Raw genomic sequence first — 20,987 nt, 5'->3', positions numbered from 1 at the left:
ATATATATATATACAGACAGATGAGCTAGGCATGTGATTGGAATGTCAGGTGCTGTGTTGTTTGTGAAGACAATTGTCTTTACTTGCATGGAATATGACTTATGTTCATGGACTGGGCAGATTCGGATTAGACATGATATGGTGTTATCAGTCAACTGCATTTCCTTAAAGTGATAAGAATATGGAAAGTGATGAGCTGGATGAGAATGATATATCAGCTTCAGCCAGAGCATGATGAGCATGCTGACTTTGAGTTACAGGTGATTTTATGGGATACTCCAGTAGTGCCCCCTTACATGGACTATGGTGTTGATGAGAGAGATGACAAATGGGGTAGATTAAAGTATCATGTTTTGACATGATGTAGGATCTGTGGGTTTCAATATGAGACTACCTTGCCAGGAGATGTGCAGGGTGTAATGTGTGTATGTTAAGAATGTGATGACCCTCTGTCTCCCTCTCTATCTCTCCCTTTCCCTCTTTCTATTTGTGTGAATTGGCAGGTGAAGGAGATGGGGCACAGGAGAGTGGGGATGCTGCCAGCATCGGGACATGGAGTGCTGAAACCACCGACCACGAGGGACCCAGTGGCCCGGAGGGCAAGGGGAGTGCCACAGGGGAGACAGGATCCAGCATATCATCTTCAGAATCCTCCTCCAGTGGACACTTCCTGGTGGTGGCAGACCCATCTGGGACCACCCCAGCACCATCTTTGTCCGCCACCCCTATCTACATCCGCCCTCCCTGTAGCTACCCACCCAGTTGGCCATGCCCACACACCCAGGAGGCATCTCCTTTGCCGCAGGCACTTTTGCCCCTGCCCCTGTCAGCCATGCTGCCCTCAGTGAGGAGGCTATTGACCTCCTGAGGTCGATCTTTGTGGGTCAGTCGACCATCGTGAATGCCATCCAGGGACTGGCAAGTCAGGTTAAACAGAGTAATGCATTCCTGGAGGGCATTTGCAGTGCACTGGCTGGCCTATAGAGATCCTTTCAGGCTCTGGCCTACACAATGATGGCAGCCAGTCACCCTTTGTCTTTCGTCCCCCCTCCACCTTCCTCTTCCCAATCCCAAACCCCTCTTCCCTGACCCAGCCACAGCACACAAACCGAAAAGCATGCATCCACCTCAACATCCAAGGATAGCGCTGACAAACACACGCACCACAAGACCCACAACAGACATGCACACAAACAACATCCACCTGCAGACACATCAACAGTCACTACCTGCCCTGACACTCCCACCACCCCTAGCATCACAAACACAACACCTGGCACACCTGCTGACACCACACCAACATTCACCAATCCAGCCAGAACACCTATCCTACCCACAATCAGCACAATAGCAGCCCTCAGACATCCAAAACACCCACAGACACCACAACCACAAACAGACCTACATCCAGCACATCCACCATGCCTGCAGTCACCACCCCAACAATCAGTCACCCATCCAAAATGGCTTCTCCCAGCACCTCCAACCCCCCTCCTCCCAAGACACCTAAATGCCCACACTCACCCACCCAACAGACATCCAGCACTCACAAATATACCTCACACACACATGCACCCAAGACATCCACCAAAACACCTCAGACAATCACTCCCTCTCCCCCACACCTAAACTCTTTTTTCCATGACCCGCCCCGTGTGTCAAAGAAAGGTTTGCTTTAGGAGTTAGCCCTTTTCCCTACTCCTCTCCCACCCTGTGATATCCCAAATCGCTCCGTGTCCCTCTGCAAGTCCACCCCTTCCACCTCCATGACCTCCCCTGCCGCACCGCAAGTACCCATGCCTCTCCCCTCCAAGAAGTTTACCCCTCCCAAGAGTTCACACCCTCCCCTAAGCCTCGACCTAAGCCCCCTCCCAAACCCTAAGCCCAAACACCCACCTCTGCCCTCCCTAATCCCTGAGGTGCCTGCCTGCCGCCTTGATGCCCATATTTGTGGTGGTTACATGGCAGTCAGGAGTCAAGTTAGGGGCACATACAAGTGCATTATGTGCATGTTGCACTTGTTGTTTTTGGTCTGGCCTATGGCCTTGACCTTTGCGTATATATACCTATATACCCATGTATCTATGTATATATATATTTATGCCATATAATATGTAACAGGGCCAACCTGTTGTTGGTTCATAGGTTACATCTTTGTCCTGCATTTATTTTCTTAGGGCAGTTTTCGTCTTGACTGATTTAGTTTGTGTGTGAGTAAGTTTTGTGTGAGTGGTGGTTGTGCTACTAGTTGTGTCTGGGCATCATGTGTGGGCGTGTGCGTAGCATTTGTCCGTCAGTGATGGGTGTGTATTGTGTGATGGGCATATGTATGTCGGCAACATGTTGTTGTGTTGATATTGTGTGGTGTTTGCGTTGACATGTGTTATTTGCAGTGTTGTGTGCCTTTGTGTGGTTGGACTGTGTGATTGTGTGTGTAGATTGGTATGTCAGATGCATTGTGATGTGTGATTGCGGGGTATAACGTATGCTGCGGTGTTTGGATGTGTGATTGTGTGTGTTAGTTCTCTGGTATTGGTATGTTGTGCTGTATATATGATTTGTCAAGTGGTAGTGTCTCTTGTGGGTGCTTTAGTGATATTGCGGTTGTGGTATAGATGTGTCTTTTGGTGGTGTTTTGTGTTGTTGTGTGTGACTGTGACGGTGCTGTGCATCTGGGGGTTGTGTGTGTTTCAGCTGCGTGTGTGTGTTTGTGATGGCCGTAGTGTGAGTACTATGTATGTGCATGTGGGTATGTACCTGTGTGTAAGTGTGCATATTGGTGGGAGGTTACGTGTGCATGTCGTCCTCGCCACCCATTCGCGATTTATATGTTGTGTATGCATAGGTACTTTGACATTTTACAACTGTGACAGGTAAGTGTGTGCACTCACAGTTGCTGTCATCGTCGTCGCTGGTTCTGAAGTCGTTGGGCGAGAAGGAACAGCGGGAAGCCTTGTAATTCTGGTTCCATGGTGGCTCCAGGCGAGTATGGCTTCCTGAAAGTGAGTATCGCTTTTTATACAGTTGGTTTCTGCCAGGCTTTCTGTGGTGGTGCGACCATGGCAGAAACCTTGACGGTGTGCAGCCTCATAATCTTTCTGACGGGAACATGGTCTCTGCCGGCCTGCACGTGACTACCGTCATCCATGGTGGCCTGACTGCACTGGCGGTGCCGGCAGTGGTTTGGCTGCATTCTGTTGAAAATACCGCCATGATCATAATTTGGTGGTCATCTTCGCCAGCCTGTTGGCGGTACGACCGCCACTGCCAACATGACGGTCCTGAGAATGCCAAACTCGTAATGACCCTCTTAATGTAGTGAAGATGGTGACATGCATCTTCACATGTGAGAAATGTTTACATGTTGATACGATTTTGCATTAATGTTGGACATGAGCCTTGTGTTAAGTGGCATGTGCTAGTAGATGTGGACAAATAGTCATTGTGAGATCTAATTGGGCATTATGTAGAAATGCTGTGCTTTGGCTTGGCACATAAGGTTTTAGTGAGTTCTAAGGTTAGATCCCCTAGTGGATTTGGTAATCCTGAACCCCTACTTCATTATTCTTGTGTCCTTATGATTGAATGTGAGTTATTATTTTAACCCCCAATGTAGTTCTGCATCCTTATTGAGGTCATTCCTAACTGTGTCTAGTTATGGGACTTATCAGCTTTGTTTATAGCGAATCGTAAGTTGCCTCTTCATTTGTGTGGGGGCACATATTTGATTCCAAAGAATGTAAAGTTGTGATCATGTTCATAGCATATCATGCAGTGTTCTGTCAGTGGTAATCTAAGGCAGTGGTTACCAAACTGTTGTCTGGGGACCTCTGGGGGTCTGCAAAGCCTCCTCAGAGGGTCTGCGACTGCTTAAAAAACTGTGATAATATTAACATATTAGGTCCCCAGCTTTCAGTAATGATTCAGTGGGGAGTCCCTGAATTCCAATAATGATTCAGTGGGGGTTCCCGCGTTCCAGTAATGATAAAATGGGAGTTCACAGAAGTCAAAAGGTTGAGAACCACTGATCTAAGGTCAGTTTTATTTGCACATGGAACAATTATGGCATGTATAGAAGCCATAAGGTTTGGTTAGAAAAGTGGTAGTAGATTGTCTTTTATCCTTGAAATCAGATGAGCATAACATTTACTCATGATTGCTCCATGTGCAAATGTGGAAATGATAAAATAAAAACTTTCTCACCAGATGCACGGACTCCGATACTGATAAAGCGAATTATAGGTCAGATTTTTGAGGTCTCATCTTATCTGGCATCTTAAAGGACCCATTTTGTCTTCTTTCCTGCTCTATTCTCCCTAGTACACTAATAATGACTGTCGGTTTTCTTCTTTTGGGCTCTGTTTATTTATCATTGGAAGCATAGTCATACATCCAATGTTTGTAGGAGAATGACATCACTAATAGCCACTTTGTATCTTGCCCCTTTCTCCAGCAAAAAGACACCCTGATACACAGAAAATTAAATGTAATAAATGGACCTTAGCACTCTCATCTTATGTATTAAAAAAGAGAGGGGAATAAACCATGATACCGAGCCCAAGAGGAAATGATGCAGTGCATTTTTGCCTTTTGCAGGAAAGGTTGTATTCATTGACTCCAAATAATAAGAGTTTTGTTGTAATTAAGGTATGCAGTGTGCTCATTCTTCGTAAGAAAATCCAGATTGAACTTATTTTACTCTCCATCTTCTCCTAGAGTACAACACAGAAGTAGAAGAAGTTTCTTAGATGACATTTTGTCCATGGTAGAAATTCTCATTTTATTCTCGTTGTTTGTAACATACATTTGCGCTGTTTTTATCAGATTCTCCTTGGTAATTTTAGGTGAGTTGAGCAACAGGTGCACCTGTTGAAATAAATGCACCTTTTAGTTAATGTATCTTTTTAATTGCTCAGTATAAGACAGGTATTCATGCTTAAAATGTGTACAAAGGAACATAATTTCTGAACATGTCAACATCCCTAAAAACAAGCCGTGGATGGCGTAGTATCCTTCATTCCAAAAGCCAGGCCCGTGTGTTTCATATTATCCTTAGAGTCATCATGGCTGTTGGTTTAAAAGACCTGAGAAAACCAAAATATCATATTGCGAAGAAGAAAACTCTGCAAAGGATCCATACATTTGTGGAGCAGACCATAGCAGTAAGTATATGAGGCTCAACCTGCTTGTTTTGTGGTTACAAATAAATGTCCTGGCCTTTTCTTCCAACAGAATTGCTCTCAGTAACCAAAGAGCAAAGGCGCTCACATTTTCAGGTGAGTCCAAGGATGGACAGTAGTACTTCTCAACTGAAGACTGTTTGGCTGGTTTCCACTAAGTTGATGTCCCAGTTGCCATCTTGCCGTAAACAGTATCTTAGCACATTGTCAAGTTGAGAAAAGTGAAGACGTTCAATTCAATCAAAACTGAGAAGCAAAGGAAAAAGACGTAGAGGGATAGTACGTAGGCACCCAACTTCTTGTCAAGCCTCCACTTATTTATACGAACTCCTAATACCTAAAAACATATCATGTGAGTGTTAGTGTGCAGGTCCCAATATATCCACACTTGACTTTTCAATAAATTGAGTGGTACAGTGTTCCTGATTGTTGAACATGTTTCAATAGCAGTTACTCTTTATGTTGGAAAAGTAGTGTTGATAGATTATACTATGTAGTCCTGGCAAATTGAACACAGAGCTCTTGAAGCAGCTAATATGATCCAATTAAACCAACATTGCATTGGAACATCTAGAGCCAAAGAAGGTGGCAGGATGAGTATATTGAATTCAGTGGGTACGGTAGTAGTATAGGTGTAAAGAAACCGGAAGCAGGATTTACCTGTCCCTCCTGTACCTATGTATATGTGAAAGACTATGAGGTGATTATCAAATGAGCTGTGTTACCCTCCTTCACTGTCCCCTCTATCAACTTATGCTTTTGCAGTTCTAGCCCCACAATGCCTTTGGTAGTACATCTGTGCCTTTACTCACTCACTTATTCATGTATTTTCTATCTCCATATATATTGATGCTAAGAGCTCCATCAATCCTGTCAGTTTAGGATAAGGAGTCAGCTGATGAAGTACATCACATATCCCTTACCTTGTCACAGAATTTTAAGGCAATTAATCAGTACATTTCTTTGGAGGCAAACACCACATCACATTACATATTTTAGCTTTACATGAACATATACTAGCCTACTGACGCTTGCTAATGCTCAGTTGGAATTCAAATAGTTTGGTAGGTCTTCTGCTTTCCAGTAGGCATATTTCCTGTTTCCCTGGTAGCAAAATATATACTGCTTAGGGGTGGAATACATATTAAATATTATTAGAAGGTAATAGGTAGTAGTAGCAGCAGAATATTGTTGTCACATTAACATTTGATGTAACTACTGTGTCGACAGCGAATGAATGATATTTTTGAAAATTATATTAGGACAAATTATTTCTGGCCAACATTATTAATGCATATGGTATTCTGATACAGAAATTGTTAGAGACTGATTGGGTGTTCCTGAGGCATTGGTATGTTTCAAATGCTTCTCTGATTGGTCATGTGGATTTGCTAAGTACTTAGGCAGAGGTGATTAAATTTTGCATTTGGAGCTTTAAGATCTCAGGGTATACCACAAGGGAGACACACAGGTGAACAAGGTGCAAGGTCCTGGGTAGGCTAAATGGATACTCAAGAATTCAACGGGAGAGCATTTCGTGAAAACCACCTAGTACAAATCTTAAAAAGTATTATCATCAATTGTTTCAATAAAGTAAGTTATAAAAATACAAAGGAGATGTACTTACCATGAGAGCCACTGACCCAAGCACAAGTATCACCAAATACACCAGTCCCCTGCTGTTTATCCTTATCTATTTAAAAAAATGTAAAATAGATGATTTTTTATGGCTGTAAAAGAACTGTCTCTTATTTGTGAAATGAACTATTTGTTCTATTTCTTCAAATATCATTTGCTATTTCCACCCAGACCCAGGCCTTGCACCTTCCATTTTCCGTGTGAGTAGCTCATCCATGCTAGTATTTTCTTTCCATTCTGTTACTTGTATTCTTTATCCATTATAAATTCAGCACTATAAGTTCCAGAATGAAAAGTAAAATTCTAGAACAATCCCATACATGGAGTCAGGAAATCTGACTACTAGAGCAATTTGATGCCCACACCTATTACCACTCGAGGTGAGCTGCAATATTCCTGAACTGGGCATGTTGCAAACATCACTACTATATGTGTGTTTGAATATAACCGAATGCAGCAGATTGCATACAGCACCACTACGTTTTCACCGGCGTACACCTGAAGTGAGAATGTTGGACACAGCCCAATAACAGGGACAGTGGCATACGTCTGAATTGATCCTGATCACTGATTTTGTATATGTTACACAACTACACCTCTATTAACTTGGCTTTTGAACTTAGCACAATATATGCAGTGCTACTAGACATGAATCACTTAAGCCAAACCCTATTCCTAGAGTTCTGGAGGCATACCTACTGAGATCTGGCAGTGGTTCCCCATATGGTGCAATCCCTAGATGGGCCCTTCAGCTGTGCTACAGGTCTATTAGCTTGACTATTGTGCAGGCCTAGTAATATGCAGTGCTCAGTTCTATTATGGATACCTCTGGAGTACCAGGTATCTCTGGGTCATTGGAACACCTTCTTCACAGACCTGGTTTTTAGTTAAGAAATAAACACAACTCGAGAGTTACAGTGCTGCTTCAGTTCAGCAGAACTCCAAATCTTCCACGTTCATGTGTAAGTAGCTCACCCACTTTTGTTGTAATTTGGACCTTGTAGTGCTGTTATACATAAACACTGAGAATATAAGTCTTACAGTTCAAAGAAAAAACTGGACGGGTGATCTTCTAATGTGTGGACCTGAGAAATTAGAGAGCTCTGGTTCCACGTGGAACAATTCAGCACAGACAATGAAAACAAAGATTGTAAAAGCAAATAAACGGACTTGAAAAAAGGTGAGTCAGTGATACAGAATTATCTTAAAGCCCTATCCTAGCAATCTCGCCCCTGTACATCCTGGCCCATGCCGACTTCTCGTTATTTCTCAGGTCCTTGTGAGAGTAGTTGAACCAGTCCAAGCTTTTTCTATGCAATCTGGGAAAGTAGTACTGGATTTCTTCTTCTTTTTTTATTTTTTATAAAGCTTTTATTTGCATCTCCATTACAGTATTAAAGTATACATGCAGTCAATGATGATAAAATGTTATGCATATGCTACTACAGCAGCTTAGAAACTACTATATACATTGAATCACCCAGGTGACCCCTCCTGTCCCTCCAATAAAGCTGTAATGTATCATTTACCAAATTCTCCACCAAGCATCACCCAACAACACACACTATACTTCAGGCCAGGATTTCTAAATAGCTTTATAAGGAATGCATTTAGACCAAATGCCCTGGTATTTTCCAAGGCAACTCTTGGACTTGTAAACATACGCTTCTGCAGGGTGCAACTATCGATGCCACTGCTCCGTTCATGGAGGGTTGCAGAGCAGTGTTTCACCAGTTCCTCGCTAGATTATGTTTATCTATCAGGTAGCCAGGTCCCACAAACAACTGTGTGCCATGGCCTTCATTGCTGCCCCCTATGATTCCCAACAGGTTCCACAGTGAACTTCTGCCTCAGTACTTTCTTCAAGCCCGTATGTATTCCGATCTAGTATGAGGGAACAACTGAGCAACCCCATATAAAATGTAGAAATGTGCCCTTTGCAATAATTCAGCACCAGGAGGCAGCTGTGGTGGCCCAGACCACCCGCCAAGATCTAAAGCGATGGAAATATGCATGGTGCAGATATTGAAATTGTATGAGCCTCAGCCTAGCTGAAATCGCCACTGGACTAGGGGGCATTTTTGCCTCAGCCAAGTCTTCATTGTCTAGATCCTCTCCCAATCCTCCAAATCCTCTCCCAATTTATCTCTGACATGCTGAAAGTGGTGAGGTGAATTATCAATTCATGATCTATAGACTTGTAGTATCCCCTTCTGCCCAATCTGCCCCATAGTGAGTTTTGCCTTTAGAGAGTGGAAGTCAAGCACTGCTCCTAGTTCGGCAGTGTAAGCGTCTAGGACCTAAAGAATTGGCTCTTGTGAAGTGCAAAGTCAACCATGATTTGACAAAGGATGTTGTGATCAGTTGCACAAACATCTCGAACCTTGATGACACCCATGAGTCCCCATGGCTGGAACCTGATCACTTGTTTGAGCAGCATGCTGTGTCAGAGGTGTTCCCCGCAGACTCGCTGCCATACCATCCAATATGTTTGTCTGCTGCTTTCCACCACTCTTTAAGTACACTGGTAATCACGAGCAGTGTATGTAGGACCAGAAGTAATACAGTAGGGATTTTATTTAAAATGGTTTCAGTAGAGGTAACAATGTACACTGCAGTGCCTCCAGTATCAGTGAAAAGGCAGCCATTCAGTGGATTAAACTCGGATGCCCAGTAAAAATAATTGGAGGCTGGGGACCCTTACATCCCTTTAAACGTGGCCTGTATGCATTTTGCATATGAGACCTGCGTGGGTCCTCCTGCGTACAGTAAACATGTAAAGAATGATGTAGAGTTTAAATAAAAAACTGATGAAGTAAGTACGAGTAATACAGGATAGTGTAGAGGATAGGTGGGAGGGCGACCACATTGAAGAGAGAGCTGCGGCCTAAGATACAGAGTGAGAGTTTAGCCCAGTTATCAAGAACTCTCTATATCCCGGTTTGTAGTGGGACAACATTAAGATTCCAGTTCAGTCTAGAGTCAGTTGTGATCATCATGACTAGATATTTAAAATATGTAGGGGCTATTTTTAATTTTGATATGTAGACAGTGTTTGGGAATTTTCCCACTAGAGGCATGTCGATTGACTTTTCCCAGATTAGCCAGAGACCTATTGTGTCTTCATAGAGTCTCTGGACAGTTACCTTGTGACGTTGGATGAAAAGGAGGAGATCATCCACACATATGAAATTCATATCCTTCGGGCGTTCAGACCACTGGAACCCCCAAAGCCTGCATCCTGCCTAATCCATTCTGCCAGAGGCTCCATAATCAGTCTGAAGAAAAGTTGCCAAGGTGGGCATCCCTGGTGTGTAATGTGTTGGAGCAGGAGAGAGGCTAATCTCAGTTTACACAAACTGGGCCCACAGGGGGTATAGGCGGCTCTTAGAAACCCAGCAAAACCTCAGCCACCTCCCATCATTTCCAAAACTGCAAGCATGAATGGCCAGTGCACAGCATTGAATGTCTTTGAGAAGGTGACGGAATGAACAAGTTACTTACCTTCAGTAGCAAATGATCTGGTAGAGACATATTGTAGTTGCAGATTCCTTACCTTAGAATTTCCTCCAGGCTTCAATCTGGATCTGGAGATTTCTCTATGAGCAGTACCCCTGCATGGCGTTAGGTGGTGTTGGTCGACTTCGCACACGTCGTTGTCCCTGGATATGATGTTGCGGGTCATATGTAGTCGCCACCCCAGTGCGCTGACATCAGTTTCTTTTCATGACTTTCCACACTAGAAGCACAGAGCCATGAAGAGCACTGACCCTTGTGTGCCAGAACTAGGGCCCTGAAAGGGAAGTGCCTGTCTCTAGAAATCAGTCTGCAGAGCGAGGAGGATGGGCGGGTGGGTAAGGAATCTGCAACTAGAATATGCCTCTACCAGATAACTTGTTCATATGATAGAGACTTCCAGTTGCAGATTCCTTACCTTCGAATTGATAGGCAAGCATTACCATCCCTGGCAGGTCTGCAAACCAAGATTATACTAGAAAGTCCTGCAGTACCGAACAGGCAAAGTACCCATCCCTACAGACCTGATTTTTCAGGCAGTAGTGTTTGGTAAACATGTGCAGGGATGCCCACATTGCTGCCTGGCACATGTCCAGGACTGGAACTCCGCATGATAACGCAGTGGTTGCAGGTGTTGCTCTAGTAGTTTGAGCTTGCAAACTCTCCAGGGGTTGCCTTTTAGCCAATGCATAGCACGTTTTAATGCAGAGAATGACCCATCTAGAGATGGTTCTCTTCTGTGCTGCCCGACCTTTCTTCACACCCACATAATCCACAAAGAATTGATCATCCATCCGGGACTTTTTGGTATGATCAAGATAGAACGCCAATGCTCTTTTTGGGCCCGGTTGGCGGATTCTCTCCTCTTTCTTAGAAGGATGTGGGGCATGCAAAAAAGTAGGCAAGGTGATGGACTTGCCTACATGAAAAGGCGTGACTACCTCAGGCAGAAAGGAAGCCCTGGTATGAAGCACAACCTTGTCATGCTAGATGGAGATGAAAGGTGGCTTCAAAAAAAGAGCCTGCAGCTCATTCACTCTGCGGGCAGAGGTGATAGCTAAAAAAAGAATGATTTCAGAGTAAGCAGGTGAGTGGGCAGTTGTTAGCCTTACATTAGAGAAGTAAGGCTTATGTTCAATTCCCATTGAGGCATTATAAACGGGGAAGAAGGAAAGAGATGGGTAAGACCCTTAAGAAATCTTCCAACAATGGGAGATTTAAGCAAGGAGGGTTGGTCAGGCATTCTGATGAAAGCTGAGATGGCAGACAAATAACTCTTGGGGGTGCTCAGAGCAGAGCCCTGCGGGGTCAGAAAATTACAAACAAAAGAACCTCAGAAAGAGGGGCAGATTGGGGAGTCCACAGACTTGTTTTTACACAATTCCACAAATTTGTTCCATCGACAGGCGAATACCGTTTTGGTGGAGGGATGCCTGGCTCCCAAGATAACATTACAGACTTCAGGCGGAAGGTCAAAATCCGTCAACTGCCAACGCTCAATCTCCACGCAAGAAGGCGGAGATTGGACTGGTTCAGGTGGAGAACCGTCCCGGCTGCTGCGACAGAAGATCCGCTCGAATGGGAAGTCTGATTGGAGGATCGTTGGCCATGCTGAAGAGCTCAGGATACTATCCTCTTCGTGCCCAGTCTTCATAGTGTCTGGCAAACTTCAGTTCCATCTCGGGTAGCCCAAGGACTGGAAGTTCTGCAGCATCCCAAACCTTTGGTAAAATTGTTTTATCTGTGTCTTTTTTTGCCAACCAGTACAGCAGTTTGCTCGATTCATCCCTCCATTAAGTTCTGAATTTATGATGTCATAAACAAGGAACACAAGAACCAGAGTGTGAAGAAAAAACCTGGACTGCATGATCTACACATTTGGAGAGAGTGCTACATTTAGAACACAGAATTCCCTTTGTACTTAACCCATCATTTGCTCACAATGACCTTTGCACTTCAATTGACTAGTGTATGTAATTTCCTCAATGCACACCTTAGCCTTCCCCTGTGGAGGCGAAGGTGCTCCTCTGTGCTTGTAAGCAGAGTTATGAAACACAGGAACCAAGAAATGCAGAGGTGTTAGTGATCACTACTTCAATAGTTGGACAACAGGTTATTATACAGCTTAAAAATATCTTTCTACTCACAACTGAACCATACTGAACAGCGACAGTCTGTAAGAACCATGGAACTCCAAGTCCTACAAGGATGTCAAATACATTACTGCCAATTGAGTTAGATACAGCCATGTCTCCATGTCCTGCAAGAAGTACATTTGGAATTAATAACATCACATCATGATCACTGGCCATAGTTCAATTACTGCTGTATCATGAAAGCAGACTTTCTAAAACATCAGTTTAAAAAGAATCCCAAAAACTTGTTGGGTATGATACTCAAGATTAACCTCATTTGCAAAGGTGTCTAATTCTGGAGATTAAACCCATGATTGTGAAGTCTAACACTAGATATTGAATTATTTCATAGAGGTGTCTGACTATGTGGATTTAACTAATGGGAGAGGTGTGTGATACTGAGAATTGAATGTATTTGTAGAGAATCAGACATCAGGGATTAATCTTATTTGTAAATATGTCAGTAGTGGAGATGTGAACTAATTGATAGAAATGTATGATACTGTAGATTGAGCTAATTGGTAGAATTGTTTAATACTGGGGATCAAAAGCATCAGTAACAATGTCAGACACTCAAGTGTAAACTTATACTAAGATAGAGGTGTGTACTAGGGATCAGATGTTTAAGTAGAAGTGCCTAATATTGGACATTACACTAATGGATGTCTAGTAAAGGAGATTACACTAATTGGCTAAAGTGTCTTATACTGTGGACTGCACTGTCAAGACATCCATTTGGGTTGTAAGCACTAAACAAATGCATTCAGTCAGTTGACAGCTAGTCACTTGTACAGAATGTTTCCAAATGAAGCTGGCGACAACCATGTATTTATTTCAAGTTGTACAGAATGAAAATGGTAGGCAAACTGGACATAAAGGTCACTTTGAAAGACTGCATTTGCAGATAAAGTGAAGGATTAACAATTTGGCAGGCTTTCAATTTCTGAAAGCTCCAGATGACAATAATCTTAGATCTGGACAGACAGAAAATATATGGTTTCCAAAGGAAGAAAAGAAGAAAGTCAAAGAATGAGAACAAGTCCAGCAAAGGAGTGGACACTGATTCTCTTACTACAAACCGTGATTTGAAGTAGCCATGGATCACTGAACTCAGAGAATTAGCAGAAGTGTATTTGAAGACCAACTTTTGCTGAAAAACACGGAGCCAAAGACTGAGTTGCGCATGAGACACAGGCCCATATTTGTACTTTTCTAGTGCTGTATTTGGGTAATTTTTTGATGAAAAAACAGTGCAAACTTACAAAATACAATTGTATTTTGTAAGTTTGCGACGATTCTGCATAAAAAAAACAACGCAAATGCGGCGCTAAAAAAGTATAAATATGGGCCACAGTGTCTTAAGGTAAATATAATATTGATAGGGAGCAAGTGAAGGATGTACACAACAGGTGTGGCAAGGCAGAACCTGGGAGCTACAACAGCTATTCTGACCACCGTATTATTGATGGATTAAAGACGTTTCAACCAGAATCCAGGTAATCAAAGGAACTGACAATTGCCATAGTAACATCCAGACACAGTAATTGTAGAGACATCTGTCCCTCTGGAATCCACTGTATGAAAAGAAAGATGGCCTTTAGGGCCTCATTTAGGTCTTGGAGGAGGCGTTACTCTGTCGCAACAGTGACGTCATCCCATCCGCCAAAATCTAAATACCATAGACAACAATGATATTTAGATTTCAGCAGATGGGATATCCTTCACTATTGCGATGGAGTAACCCCTCCACCGAGATCTAAATTAGGCCCTTAGACTCTTGACTGCATCCCCTCATGCTAAGCCTTTTTTTGGTGACAGGGGTAGGTCATTTTTAAACATTCATAACTTTTTGTCCACTAAACATATCCATGCCAAATTTGCATCCTTTTTTCAACAAACCGGGGATTCTAAAGGTACCTAGAATTTGAAGATTCCTCTTGAAAGAACCAAGAATATCTCCAAAATATAGCCATAATGTGATTTATGTATTAAAAATTAATGATCTCAACAAAAAATTTGGCGTGCTAGGATCATCATCTTCCCAGCTTTCAGAGTTGTATCAAAAATAATTTGCTTACCACTATTTTTGCATTTTCCTAAGATGTAGTCCATTTTCCGTAGTTTTTGTGGTAGAAATGCGTATTAAACCAATAAATGATCCTGAAAAGCAATATATTTCTGAAAAGTAGAGAGTATTCTGAATTCTGTAAACAGTCATTTGTTTATGTCCCTCAATGTTTTCTCAGAAAAACTAACTGTTGAACTAAGAAAAAAAATGAAGTTGAAAAACAGCCATTTGTGACAACTTTGTCATCTGTAACTTCTCATCACAATGGCTGTTTTACAAATGCAATATACTGTTACATCCGGCAGACCATTCTGGTCAGGGCAATGTATAGGGTTTGTAGGTTCACCAAAAACACAAGATACCCAGAGCATACAACTGAACTGCACCTTACAATGATTCTTCATTGTGTACCAAATATACATCAATTCATAAGGTAAATCATAAAGAAAGAAAAACGAGTAAGGAGGAAAGGTTTGCATTTCTGAAATATACACAAGATACTGAGTTTTAAAATAATGGTTACCCATACTATAGTCATTCAAAGGGAAATTTTAAAAAATGTTTTCTTTCTTGCACACTGGCTTACATATGGAAGCCACAAATGCAGAGAATCCAATTGGTAATAACAAATGTTCCACTATTCTCTGTTGCCACAAGTCTTCCGATTCAAATAGTAACCCAATTGTGTAGAGGGGCCCAGTGCCTACAACACAAAACACCCCAAAACTCTATTTAGAGATATCACATTTCATCCAGTAAAATTGACTGTTTTTTTTATAATGTGGATAGCTGTAGATTTTGGGCCACACACAGGAAAATCTACCATGCCCATACAATGCCTTGACATATCTGGGGGAGTTCAGGATGGTGTAACTTGTGTGGTTCTCACAAGGTTCTTTCCACCCAGAAGCCCTTGTGAACCTCAAATGTTGGCTATAAAAATAATTTACTTACCTATGGTAAAGCTCTGTGTCTGGTGGATACTCTCACTAGACTGGCCCCCTTGTGAATACCCCAGACGTCAAACTGAATCTGGAGAATCTTCTTCAGTAAGTCCATTGTGTGTTGGTAGGTGGCATCTTGTGGCTCTGTGTCGGATCCATAGAGCACCAGATTTGATGTCAGGGGCCCCTACATAGTCAACACTTCTTGGCCCAGATGATTGTTTCTTTCTGATATTTGTTTCACACGTTCGGACGGGAAGCTTTAGTAATCAGATAGGAGCAGTGTGTAGATCTCTAAGATGGAATCTTATTACTATGGACTAAGAGAGTTCATTTGACAGAACAAGGAGGGCGGTGCGACAGTGAGGAATTTGCGGTTAGAAAGGGTATCCTCCAGAAAGAGCATTTCTAAATGTAACTTGTTCTTCTAATGGATACTTCTAACCGCAGATTCCTCACTGATGTGAATTGATACCAAAGCAGTACCTCCCAAGGTGGTGGGTCTGTGGAATGGCTCAGGCCAGGAAATCCTGCAGGACAGATCTGGAAAAATACCATTCATCTAGAAATGGCTATCCAGGAAGTAGTGAACGTGTGTATTGATGTCCAGGTATCAGACTGGCAGAAGTCCAAGACTGGTACACTGTGCACCAGCATAGCAGTAGTAGCTTTTGCACTAGTATAATGAGTGCATAACCTTCTGACAGTTCTTTGGTGACCAATCTGTAGTAGATTTTTATTAGGGGTGGGCGATATATTACGCTCTAGCGGCAGAGTTTTGGCCACTCAATGTTATGCTTGTAACATGGAGTTCCGGCCAAATTCCTCCATCCGCTGTGTGACGCAGTTTTGTCTCATGAACAGCTCACAAACTGGAAGTTGGGGAGTGCAAGCAAGAATTGGCATCCCCTGCATGATTTTCGGTCGCTAGGAGGGCAACCAGCAAGATTTCTTCAATGTGGGTGGTCAGGCCATTCATGGTCAGAAAGCTTCTGCTTGAGTAGAAAATCTACTCGAACGACAGCAAAATCAACTTGTGAGGCTGAGCCCTATGGTGCACTGCGTTGTGCCATTTGCACTGATTTTCAGCACAGAATAAGTTCCCAGCACTAAATCACAGCACCAGCAGTGCGACACCTATTTCCACCCATTTGCAGAATTCTGCGGAAGCTCATGAAGTTTTATTGCAACTCCACTGAATTCTGCCCAGGCCTAATTTTAATACACAAGACAGTCTATCTAGCCACCCATTGGTCTTTGGCACAATACCTGTTATGCTCGGAACACTCTTTGGGTCTTGGCAATGAAGTCTCTGTTCCTCTTAGATATATGAAATGGGGTGAAAAAAACATGCAGGGTAATAGACTGTTGTTATGTCTTGTTTTATGATAACATCGAGCCAAGATGAAAATTTAGGGCTCGTGGGTTGCTAAGTTGCATGTCTCTAGGCGGCATTCTACAGAGTGTCAGCTGCTACTGTGCTCTGTGTAAAGGTCGTTGAGGGTCCCTGTAGCTGCATGCTTCTATTCATTAAATTCACTGAATAGGTACTTGTAGTCTGGAGTTCCATCTTTCACCAACGGAACATAAATTGGCGATGAGTGGGAACTGCCAGTCATCGATAGGCTGTATTGCAAGATATCAAGGCAAGATATCGATGTTAGAATCAGCGTCTCTCAAGCATAACAATCACTTCATGCTCTGAAGCAGTTTTTTTTGTTTTTGGGCGATGCACATCATTATATGGTACTTTTATTATTGTCCGGGGTCTGGAATGTTTGTGGATCATTAAATACAACATTGAAATTTTAAGGAACTGCCATTGTCATCAAAAAGTGAAATTTTCTTCAAACTTCAAGGGTTATAATTTTCAAATTGGAAGGAGCGAATCTCACCTTTTTAACATCTTAATCTATGCTTGATGTCTGGGTTTAACCTAATATCTTGCCGTGCCATTACCTCGTGCTGCGATCTCCTAAGCTAACGATGTTGTGTTAACCCATGCTCTGCTGTGACATCAGTTTGGAGGCGTAGTTTCCGTATATTAAAGGTGAGGAGAGGCACGGAGTTTGGTGTAATGAGTGCATGTCTCTACTCGGTGATGCGCACACCTTGATTAAACACATTTTTGCAGTGATGCGCACACCTTACTAGGCTGCACAGAGAAACACTGTGGAATGTACACCTGCACAAATATACTTTTGAGTAAGAGGTGCATATATCTAACACACAGTGAAGTGCACACCTTGTAATAGTTCAGGATTACGTTATAAGGGGTGCCTATATTTAACACACTGTGATGTGCACAACTTATAAGATTTCAGGAGAACATTATAAGCCCACATCTTTTTTGCGGTAATGCGCACACTGTACAAAGGCTTTATAAGGAAGCACTGTTGAAAGTACATATGCATGTGAATGATTTTAGAGTATGAGGTGACTATATTTAATACACGGATATGTGCACACTTCTTAAAATTTTAGGAGTACAATTTTAAAACACAGTGATGTGCACACCGCACGGAGATTTAAGCTGCACAGCCTATCCACTCTGAGATGCGCACACTTTTTGAATTATGTGATGATGCGCAGATCTTGATAAAGGTTTCTACCTTTGTGCAACTATATGTACTTTAGTTTGAAAATTTGGTATTGTGCACCAGAAAAAGTGTTTTATGTTTATTTAGTTAAAGGGTATCTTTCAGAAAATTATTGTGGGATACTACTTAGTAAGACTTTATTTAAAAACTGAAATTGAAATCGAAATTGAATCTTCAAACATGGAAACAGCAAACTTACCTCAGCGTTTTACCTGAATCAGGAGTACCGAAAGTCAAATGAAGTCAATGGTATAGATCATTGCCATTGATAGGGTAGGTTTTTCAGCAGCTAGGAAAAAGGCCATGTTGTACAATTGTTTAGGAAGGGAAGATCAAAGGATCTTTGATCATCAACCAACCACAACTGACTGCACCTACTTCTACTGAATGGGATGGGATTTACTGAGGCAATCAAGAGATTAGAGAATAATTTTTAAAAAAGAGCCTAGCATAATTGTGGAGCAACACAGGTTTTTCACCTGTAAGCAGAATGAATATGAAACCATTGATACATTTGGCACAGAATTAAGGATTTTAGCAGTGTCATGTGAGTTTGTGGGGCCACTGACCTGAGAGATCAGCTAGTAGTGAATTGTTATGATTCAAAGGTACAAGAGAAAATATTATGCTCTAGGAATCCCACATTAGCAGAAACCTTTGAAATAGCTAGAGGGTTTGAAAGGTCTGTCTTGGCTTTGAAGGAACTGAGTAAGACTAAAATAGCCATGTGTGAAAATGTGAAAGCTATTTCATGTAAAACAATACCAGCATTGCACAGTAAGCCAGAAGCAAAGTAAAATTATAGTAATATTACATGTTTTGGGTGTTGGTCAAAATTTAATTTAGCTTGTGCTACAAATTGTCCAGCAATAGGGGAGTTGTGTTCCAAATGGAATAAGGTAGGACATTTTGCACAAGTTTGTAGGAATTCACAAAAGATAAGGTTAGTTGAAAATCAAGACACCCTTAGTGTTGATCCCATGCAAGATGAAATAGTCACTAGCAAAAGGTTGGTGTTATTGGTAAATATGATTGGAATGTCTGTTCAAGGTGTGAGCTCTGGGGGTGATCCAGTGTGTGAGTTGAGAGTTGGGGACAATTAAATTAAAGTCACAGTAGATTCAGAATCACCCATTACTATAATTTCAGTTTTTTTGGGGGAAAAAGTGGGGTGGATTGAAGCTTTTGCCTCCTGATATACGCACTGTAGCATTTGGAGGACAATAAATTGATATGATTGTCTATTTTATGGAGAACATGTATTACAATAACAGATCAATCTATTCAAAAGTTTATGTAGCCAAAAGAGTGTACACCATTTTGGGGTGGAGGGATCACGGAAAGTTTGGGATGGTATTCAGACCTGGAACAGAACATCCTATTTCCTTGGTAGAAAGAGTTAATGAAGGAATGAAGACGTAACAAGATGTACTTTCCAAACATCAATCAGTATTTGCTCATAGGTTAGGAACATGCAAGGGTTATAAACATAAGATTATTCTTAAACTGGATTCCATTCCAGTGACTCATAAAGTGCGTAATGTTTCGTTAAGCATCAGGGGAAAGCTTAAAGAACATCTTAAGAAATTATGTTTGGATGGAGTGATTTAGCCTATAAATTCTTCACAATGGATCTCACCTTTAGTTGTGGCTATTAAAAAAACTGGTGAGTTAAGGCTTTGTGTGGATTTAAGATCTGTGAATAAAAACATCCAGGTGGATTGTTTACCTTTGCCAAGAATTCAAGACATGCTTGCTTATCTTGGTGGTGCAAATGTATTTTCTACAACTGATCTTAAAGCTGCATACCATCAAGTTGAACTCAGTCAAGATTCTAGGGATATAACAGCATTTATTATATTATGCCTTTCAGTGCATTTTGTTTCTTAAAGATGCCTTTTGGCTTGGTGTCGGCAGCTTCTGTTTTTCAGAAGTTAATGCATCAGTCACATGGGGACAAGAAGGATGTGTTCACTTTTCAAGATGACATTTTGATATGTTCGGATTCAGTTGAGTCTCACTTAGGTAAACTAGACAATGTTTTAGGAATACTAGAAGATCGCGGAATCAGAGCAAAAGAACAAAAATGCAAATTTGTTGTGCCTGAAGTAGAATAATTAGGTCATAGGATATCCTCCCAACAGATTAAACCTAAGATTGATCTGTTGATGGCCATTGAAAAATGTTCACAGCCCATGGATAAAGACCAATTGAGGTCTTTTCTAGGATTATACAAATATTACTCATGATTTGTGCAGAACTTTGCATTACAAAATGAACCTTTATGAAGATTGTTCAGAAAGAATGAAAAATTTGTTTGGGAGAAAGAACAAATTGAGGCTTTTACAACTCCAGAGGAACTGATTATAGGAGTGCCTGTCATATAACTGTTTAATGATGAAGCTATGGCTATTGTAACAGTAGACGCAAGCAATCTAGGTATTGGGGCAGTGATCACTCAAATGTATGAAAGACAAGAGACCACAGTGGCATTTGTATAGTGAAGACTCACTGAACCTGAAAAGAAGTACAGTACTATCGAGAAAGAACCTTTGGCTTGAGTTGGGTGCATCACTTTTCAACATATTTATGGGGTAGGGAATTTGTGGTGAATACAGACCACAAACCATTAGTATTCATGTGGAATGACAAAGGAATGGGAAATGCTAGTCCCAGGTTGATTCGATTGCTATCCAAATTGCATCAATTCAATTTTAGGATGAGACACATTGAAGGGGGGGAAAAATTGTAGATCAGATTTTGTTTCAAGATGTCCGTCCTATGCCTGGTGATGGAGAGGAGGTAAATAGTGAAGAGAAACAGATTGTGATTAGGTTGATTGATGGCATCACCGCATCTGAAGGAGTGATTTCTCTAGAATGTGGGAATGAGAAAGTTGATGGTGA

At 41.8% G+C, this 20,987-nt stretch overlaps 1 protein-coding gene across 1 annotated transcript in view; it reads right to left on the bottom strand.

Annotated features, from left to right (window-relative positions):
- Positions 1 to 4,769: 4,769 nt before the first annotated feature.
- Positions 4,770 to 20,987, bottom strand: part of LOC138259754 (sodium/potassium/calcium exchanger 4-like) — a 505,351-nt gene continuing 489,133 nt past the window's right edge. Inside the window, exons 15-17 of the mRNA XM_069207641.1 lie at positions 12,482 to 12,594; positions 6,808 to 6,873; positions 4,770 to 5,517 (exon numbers count right to left, since the gene is read on the bottom strand). Of these exons, the coding sequence (XP_069063742.1) occupies positions 5,377 to 5,517; positions 6,808 to 6,873; positions 12,482 to 12,594 (320 nt within the window). The 3' untranslated portion in view covers positions 4,770 to 5,376. The remainder of the gene's footprint in view (positions 5,518 to 6,807; positions 6,874 to 12,481; positions 12,595 to 20,987) is intronic.

This window comes from Pleurodeles waltl, chromosome 9 (genome assembly GCF_031143425.1).
Source record: "Pleurodeles waltl isolate 20211129_DDA chromosome 9, aPleWal1.hap1.20221129, whole genome shotgun sequence".
In the NCBI taxonomy this organism is placed as follows: Eukaryota; Metazoa; Chordata; class Amphibia; order Caudata; family Salamandridae; genus Pleurodeles; species Pleurodeles waltl.
Note: the sequence above shows the minus strand (reverse complement) of the source record. Positions and strands in the feature narration are given on the sequence as shown.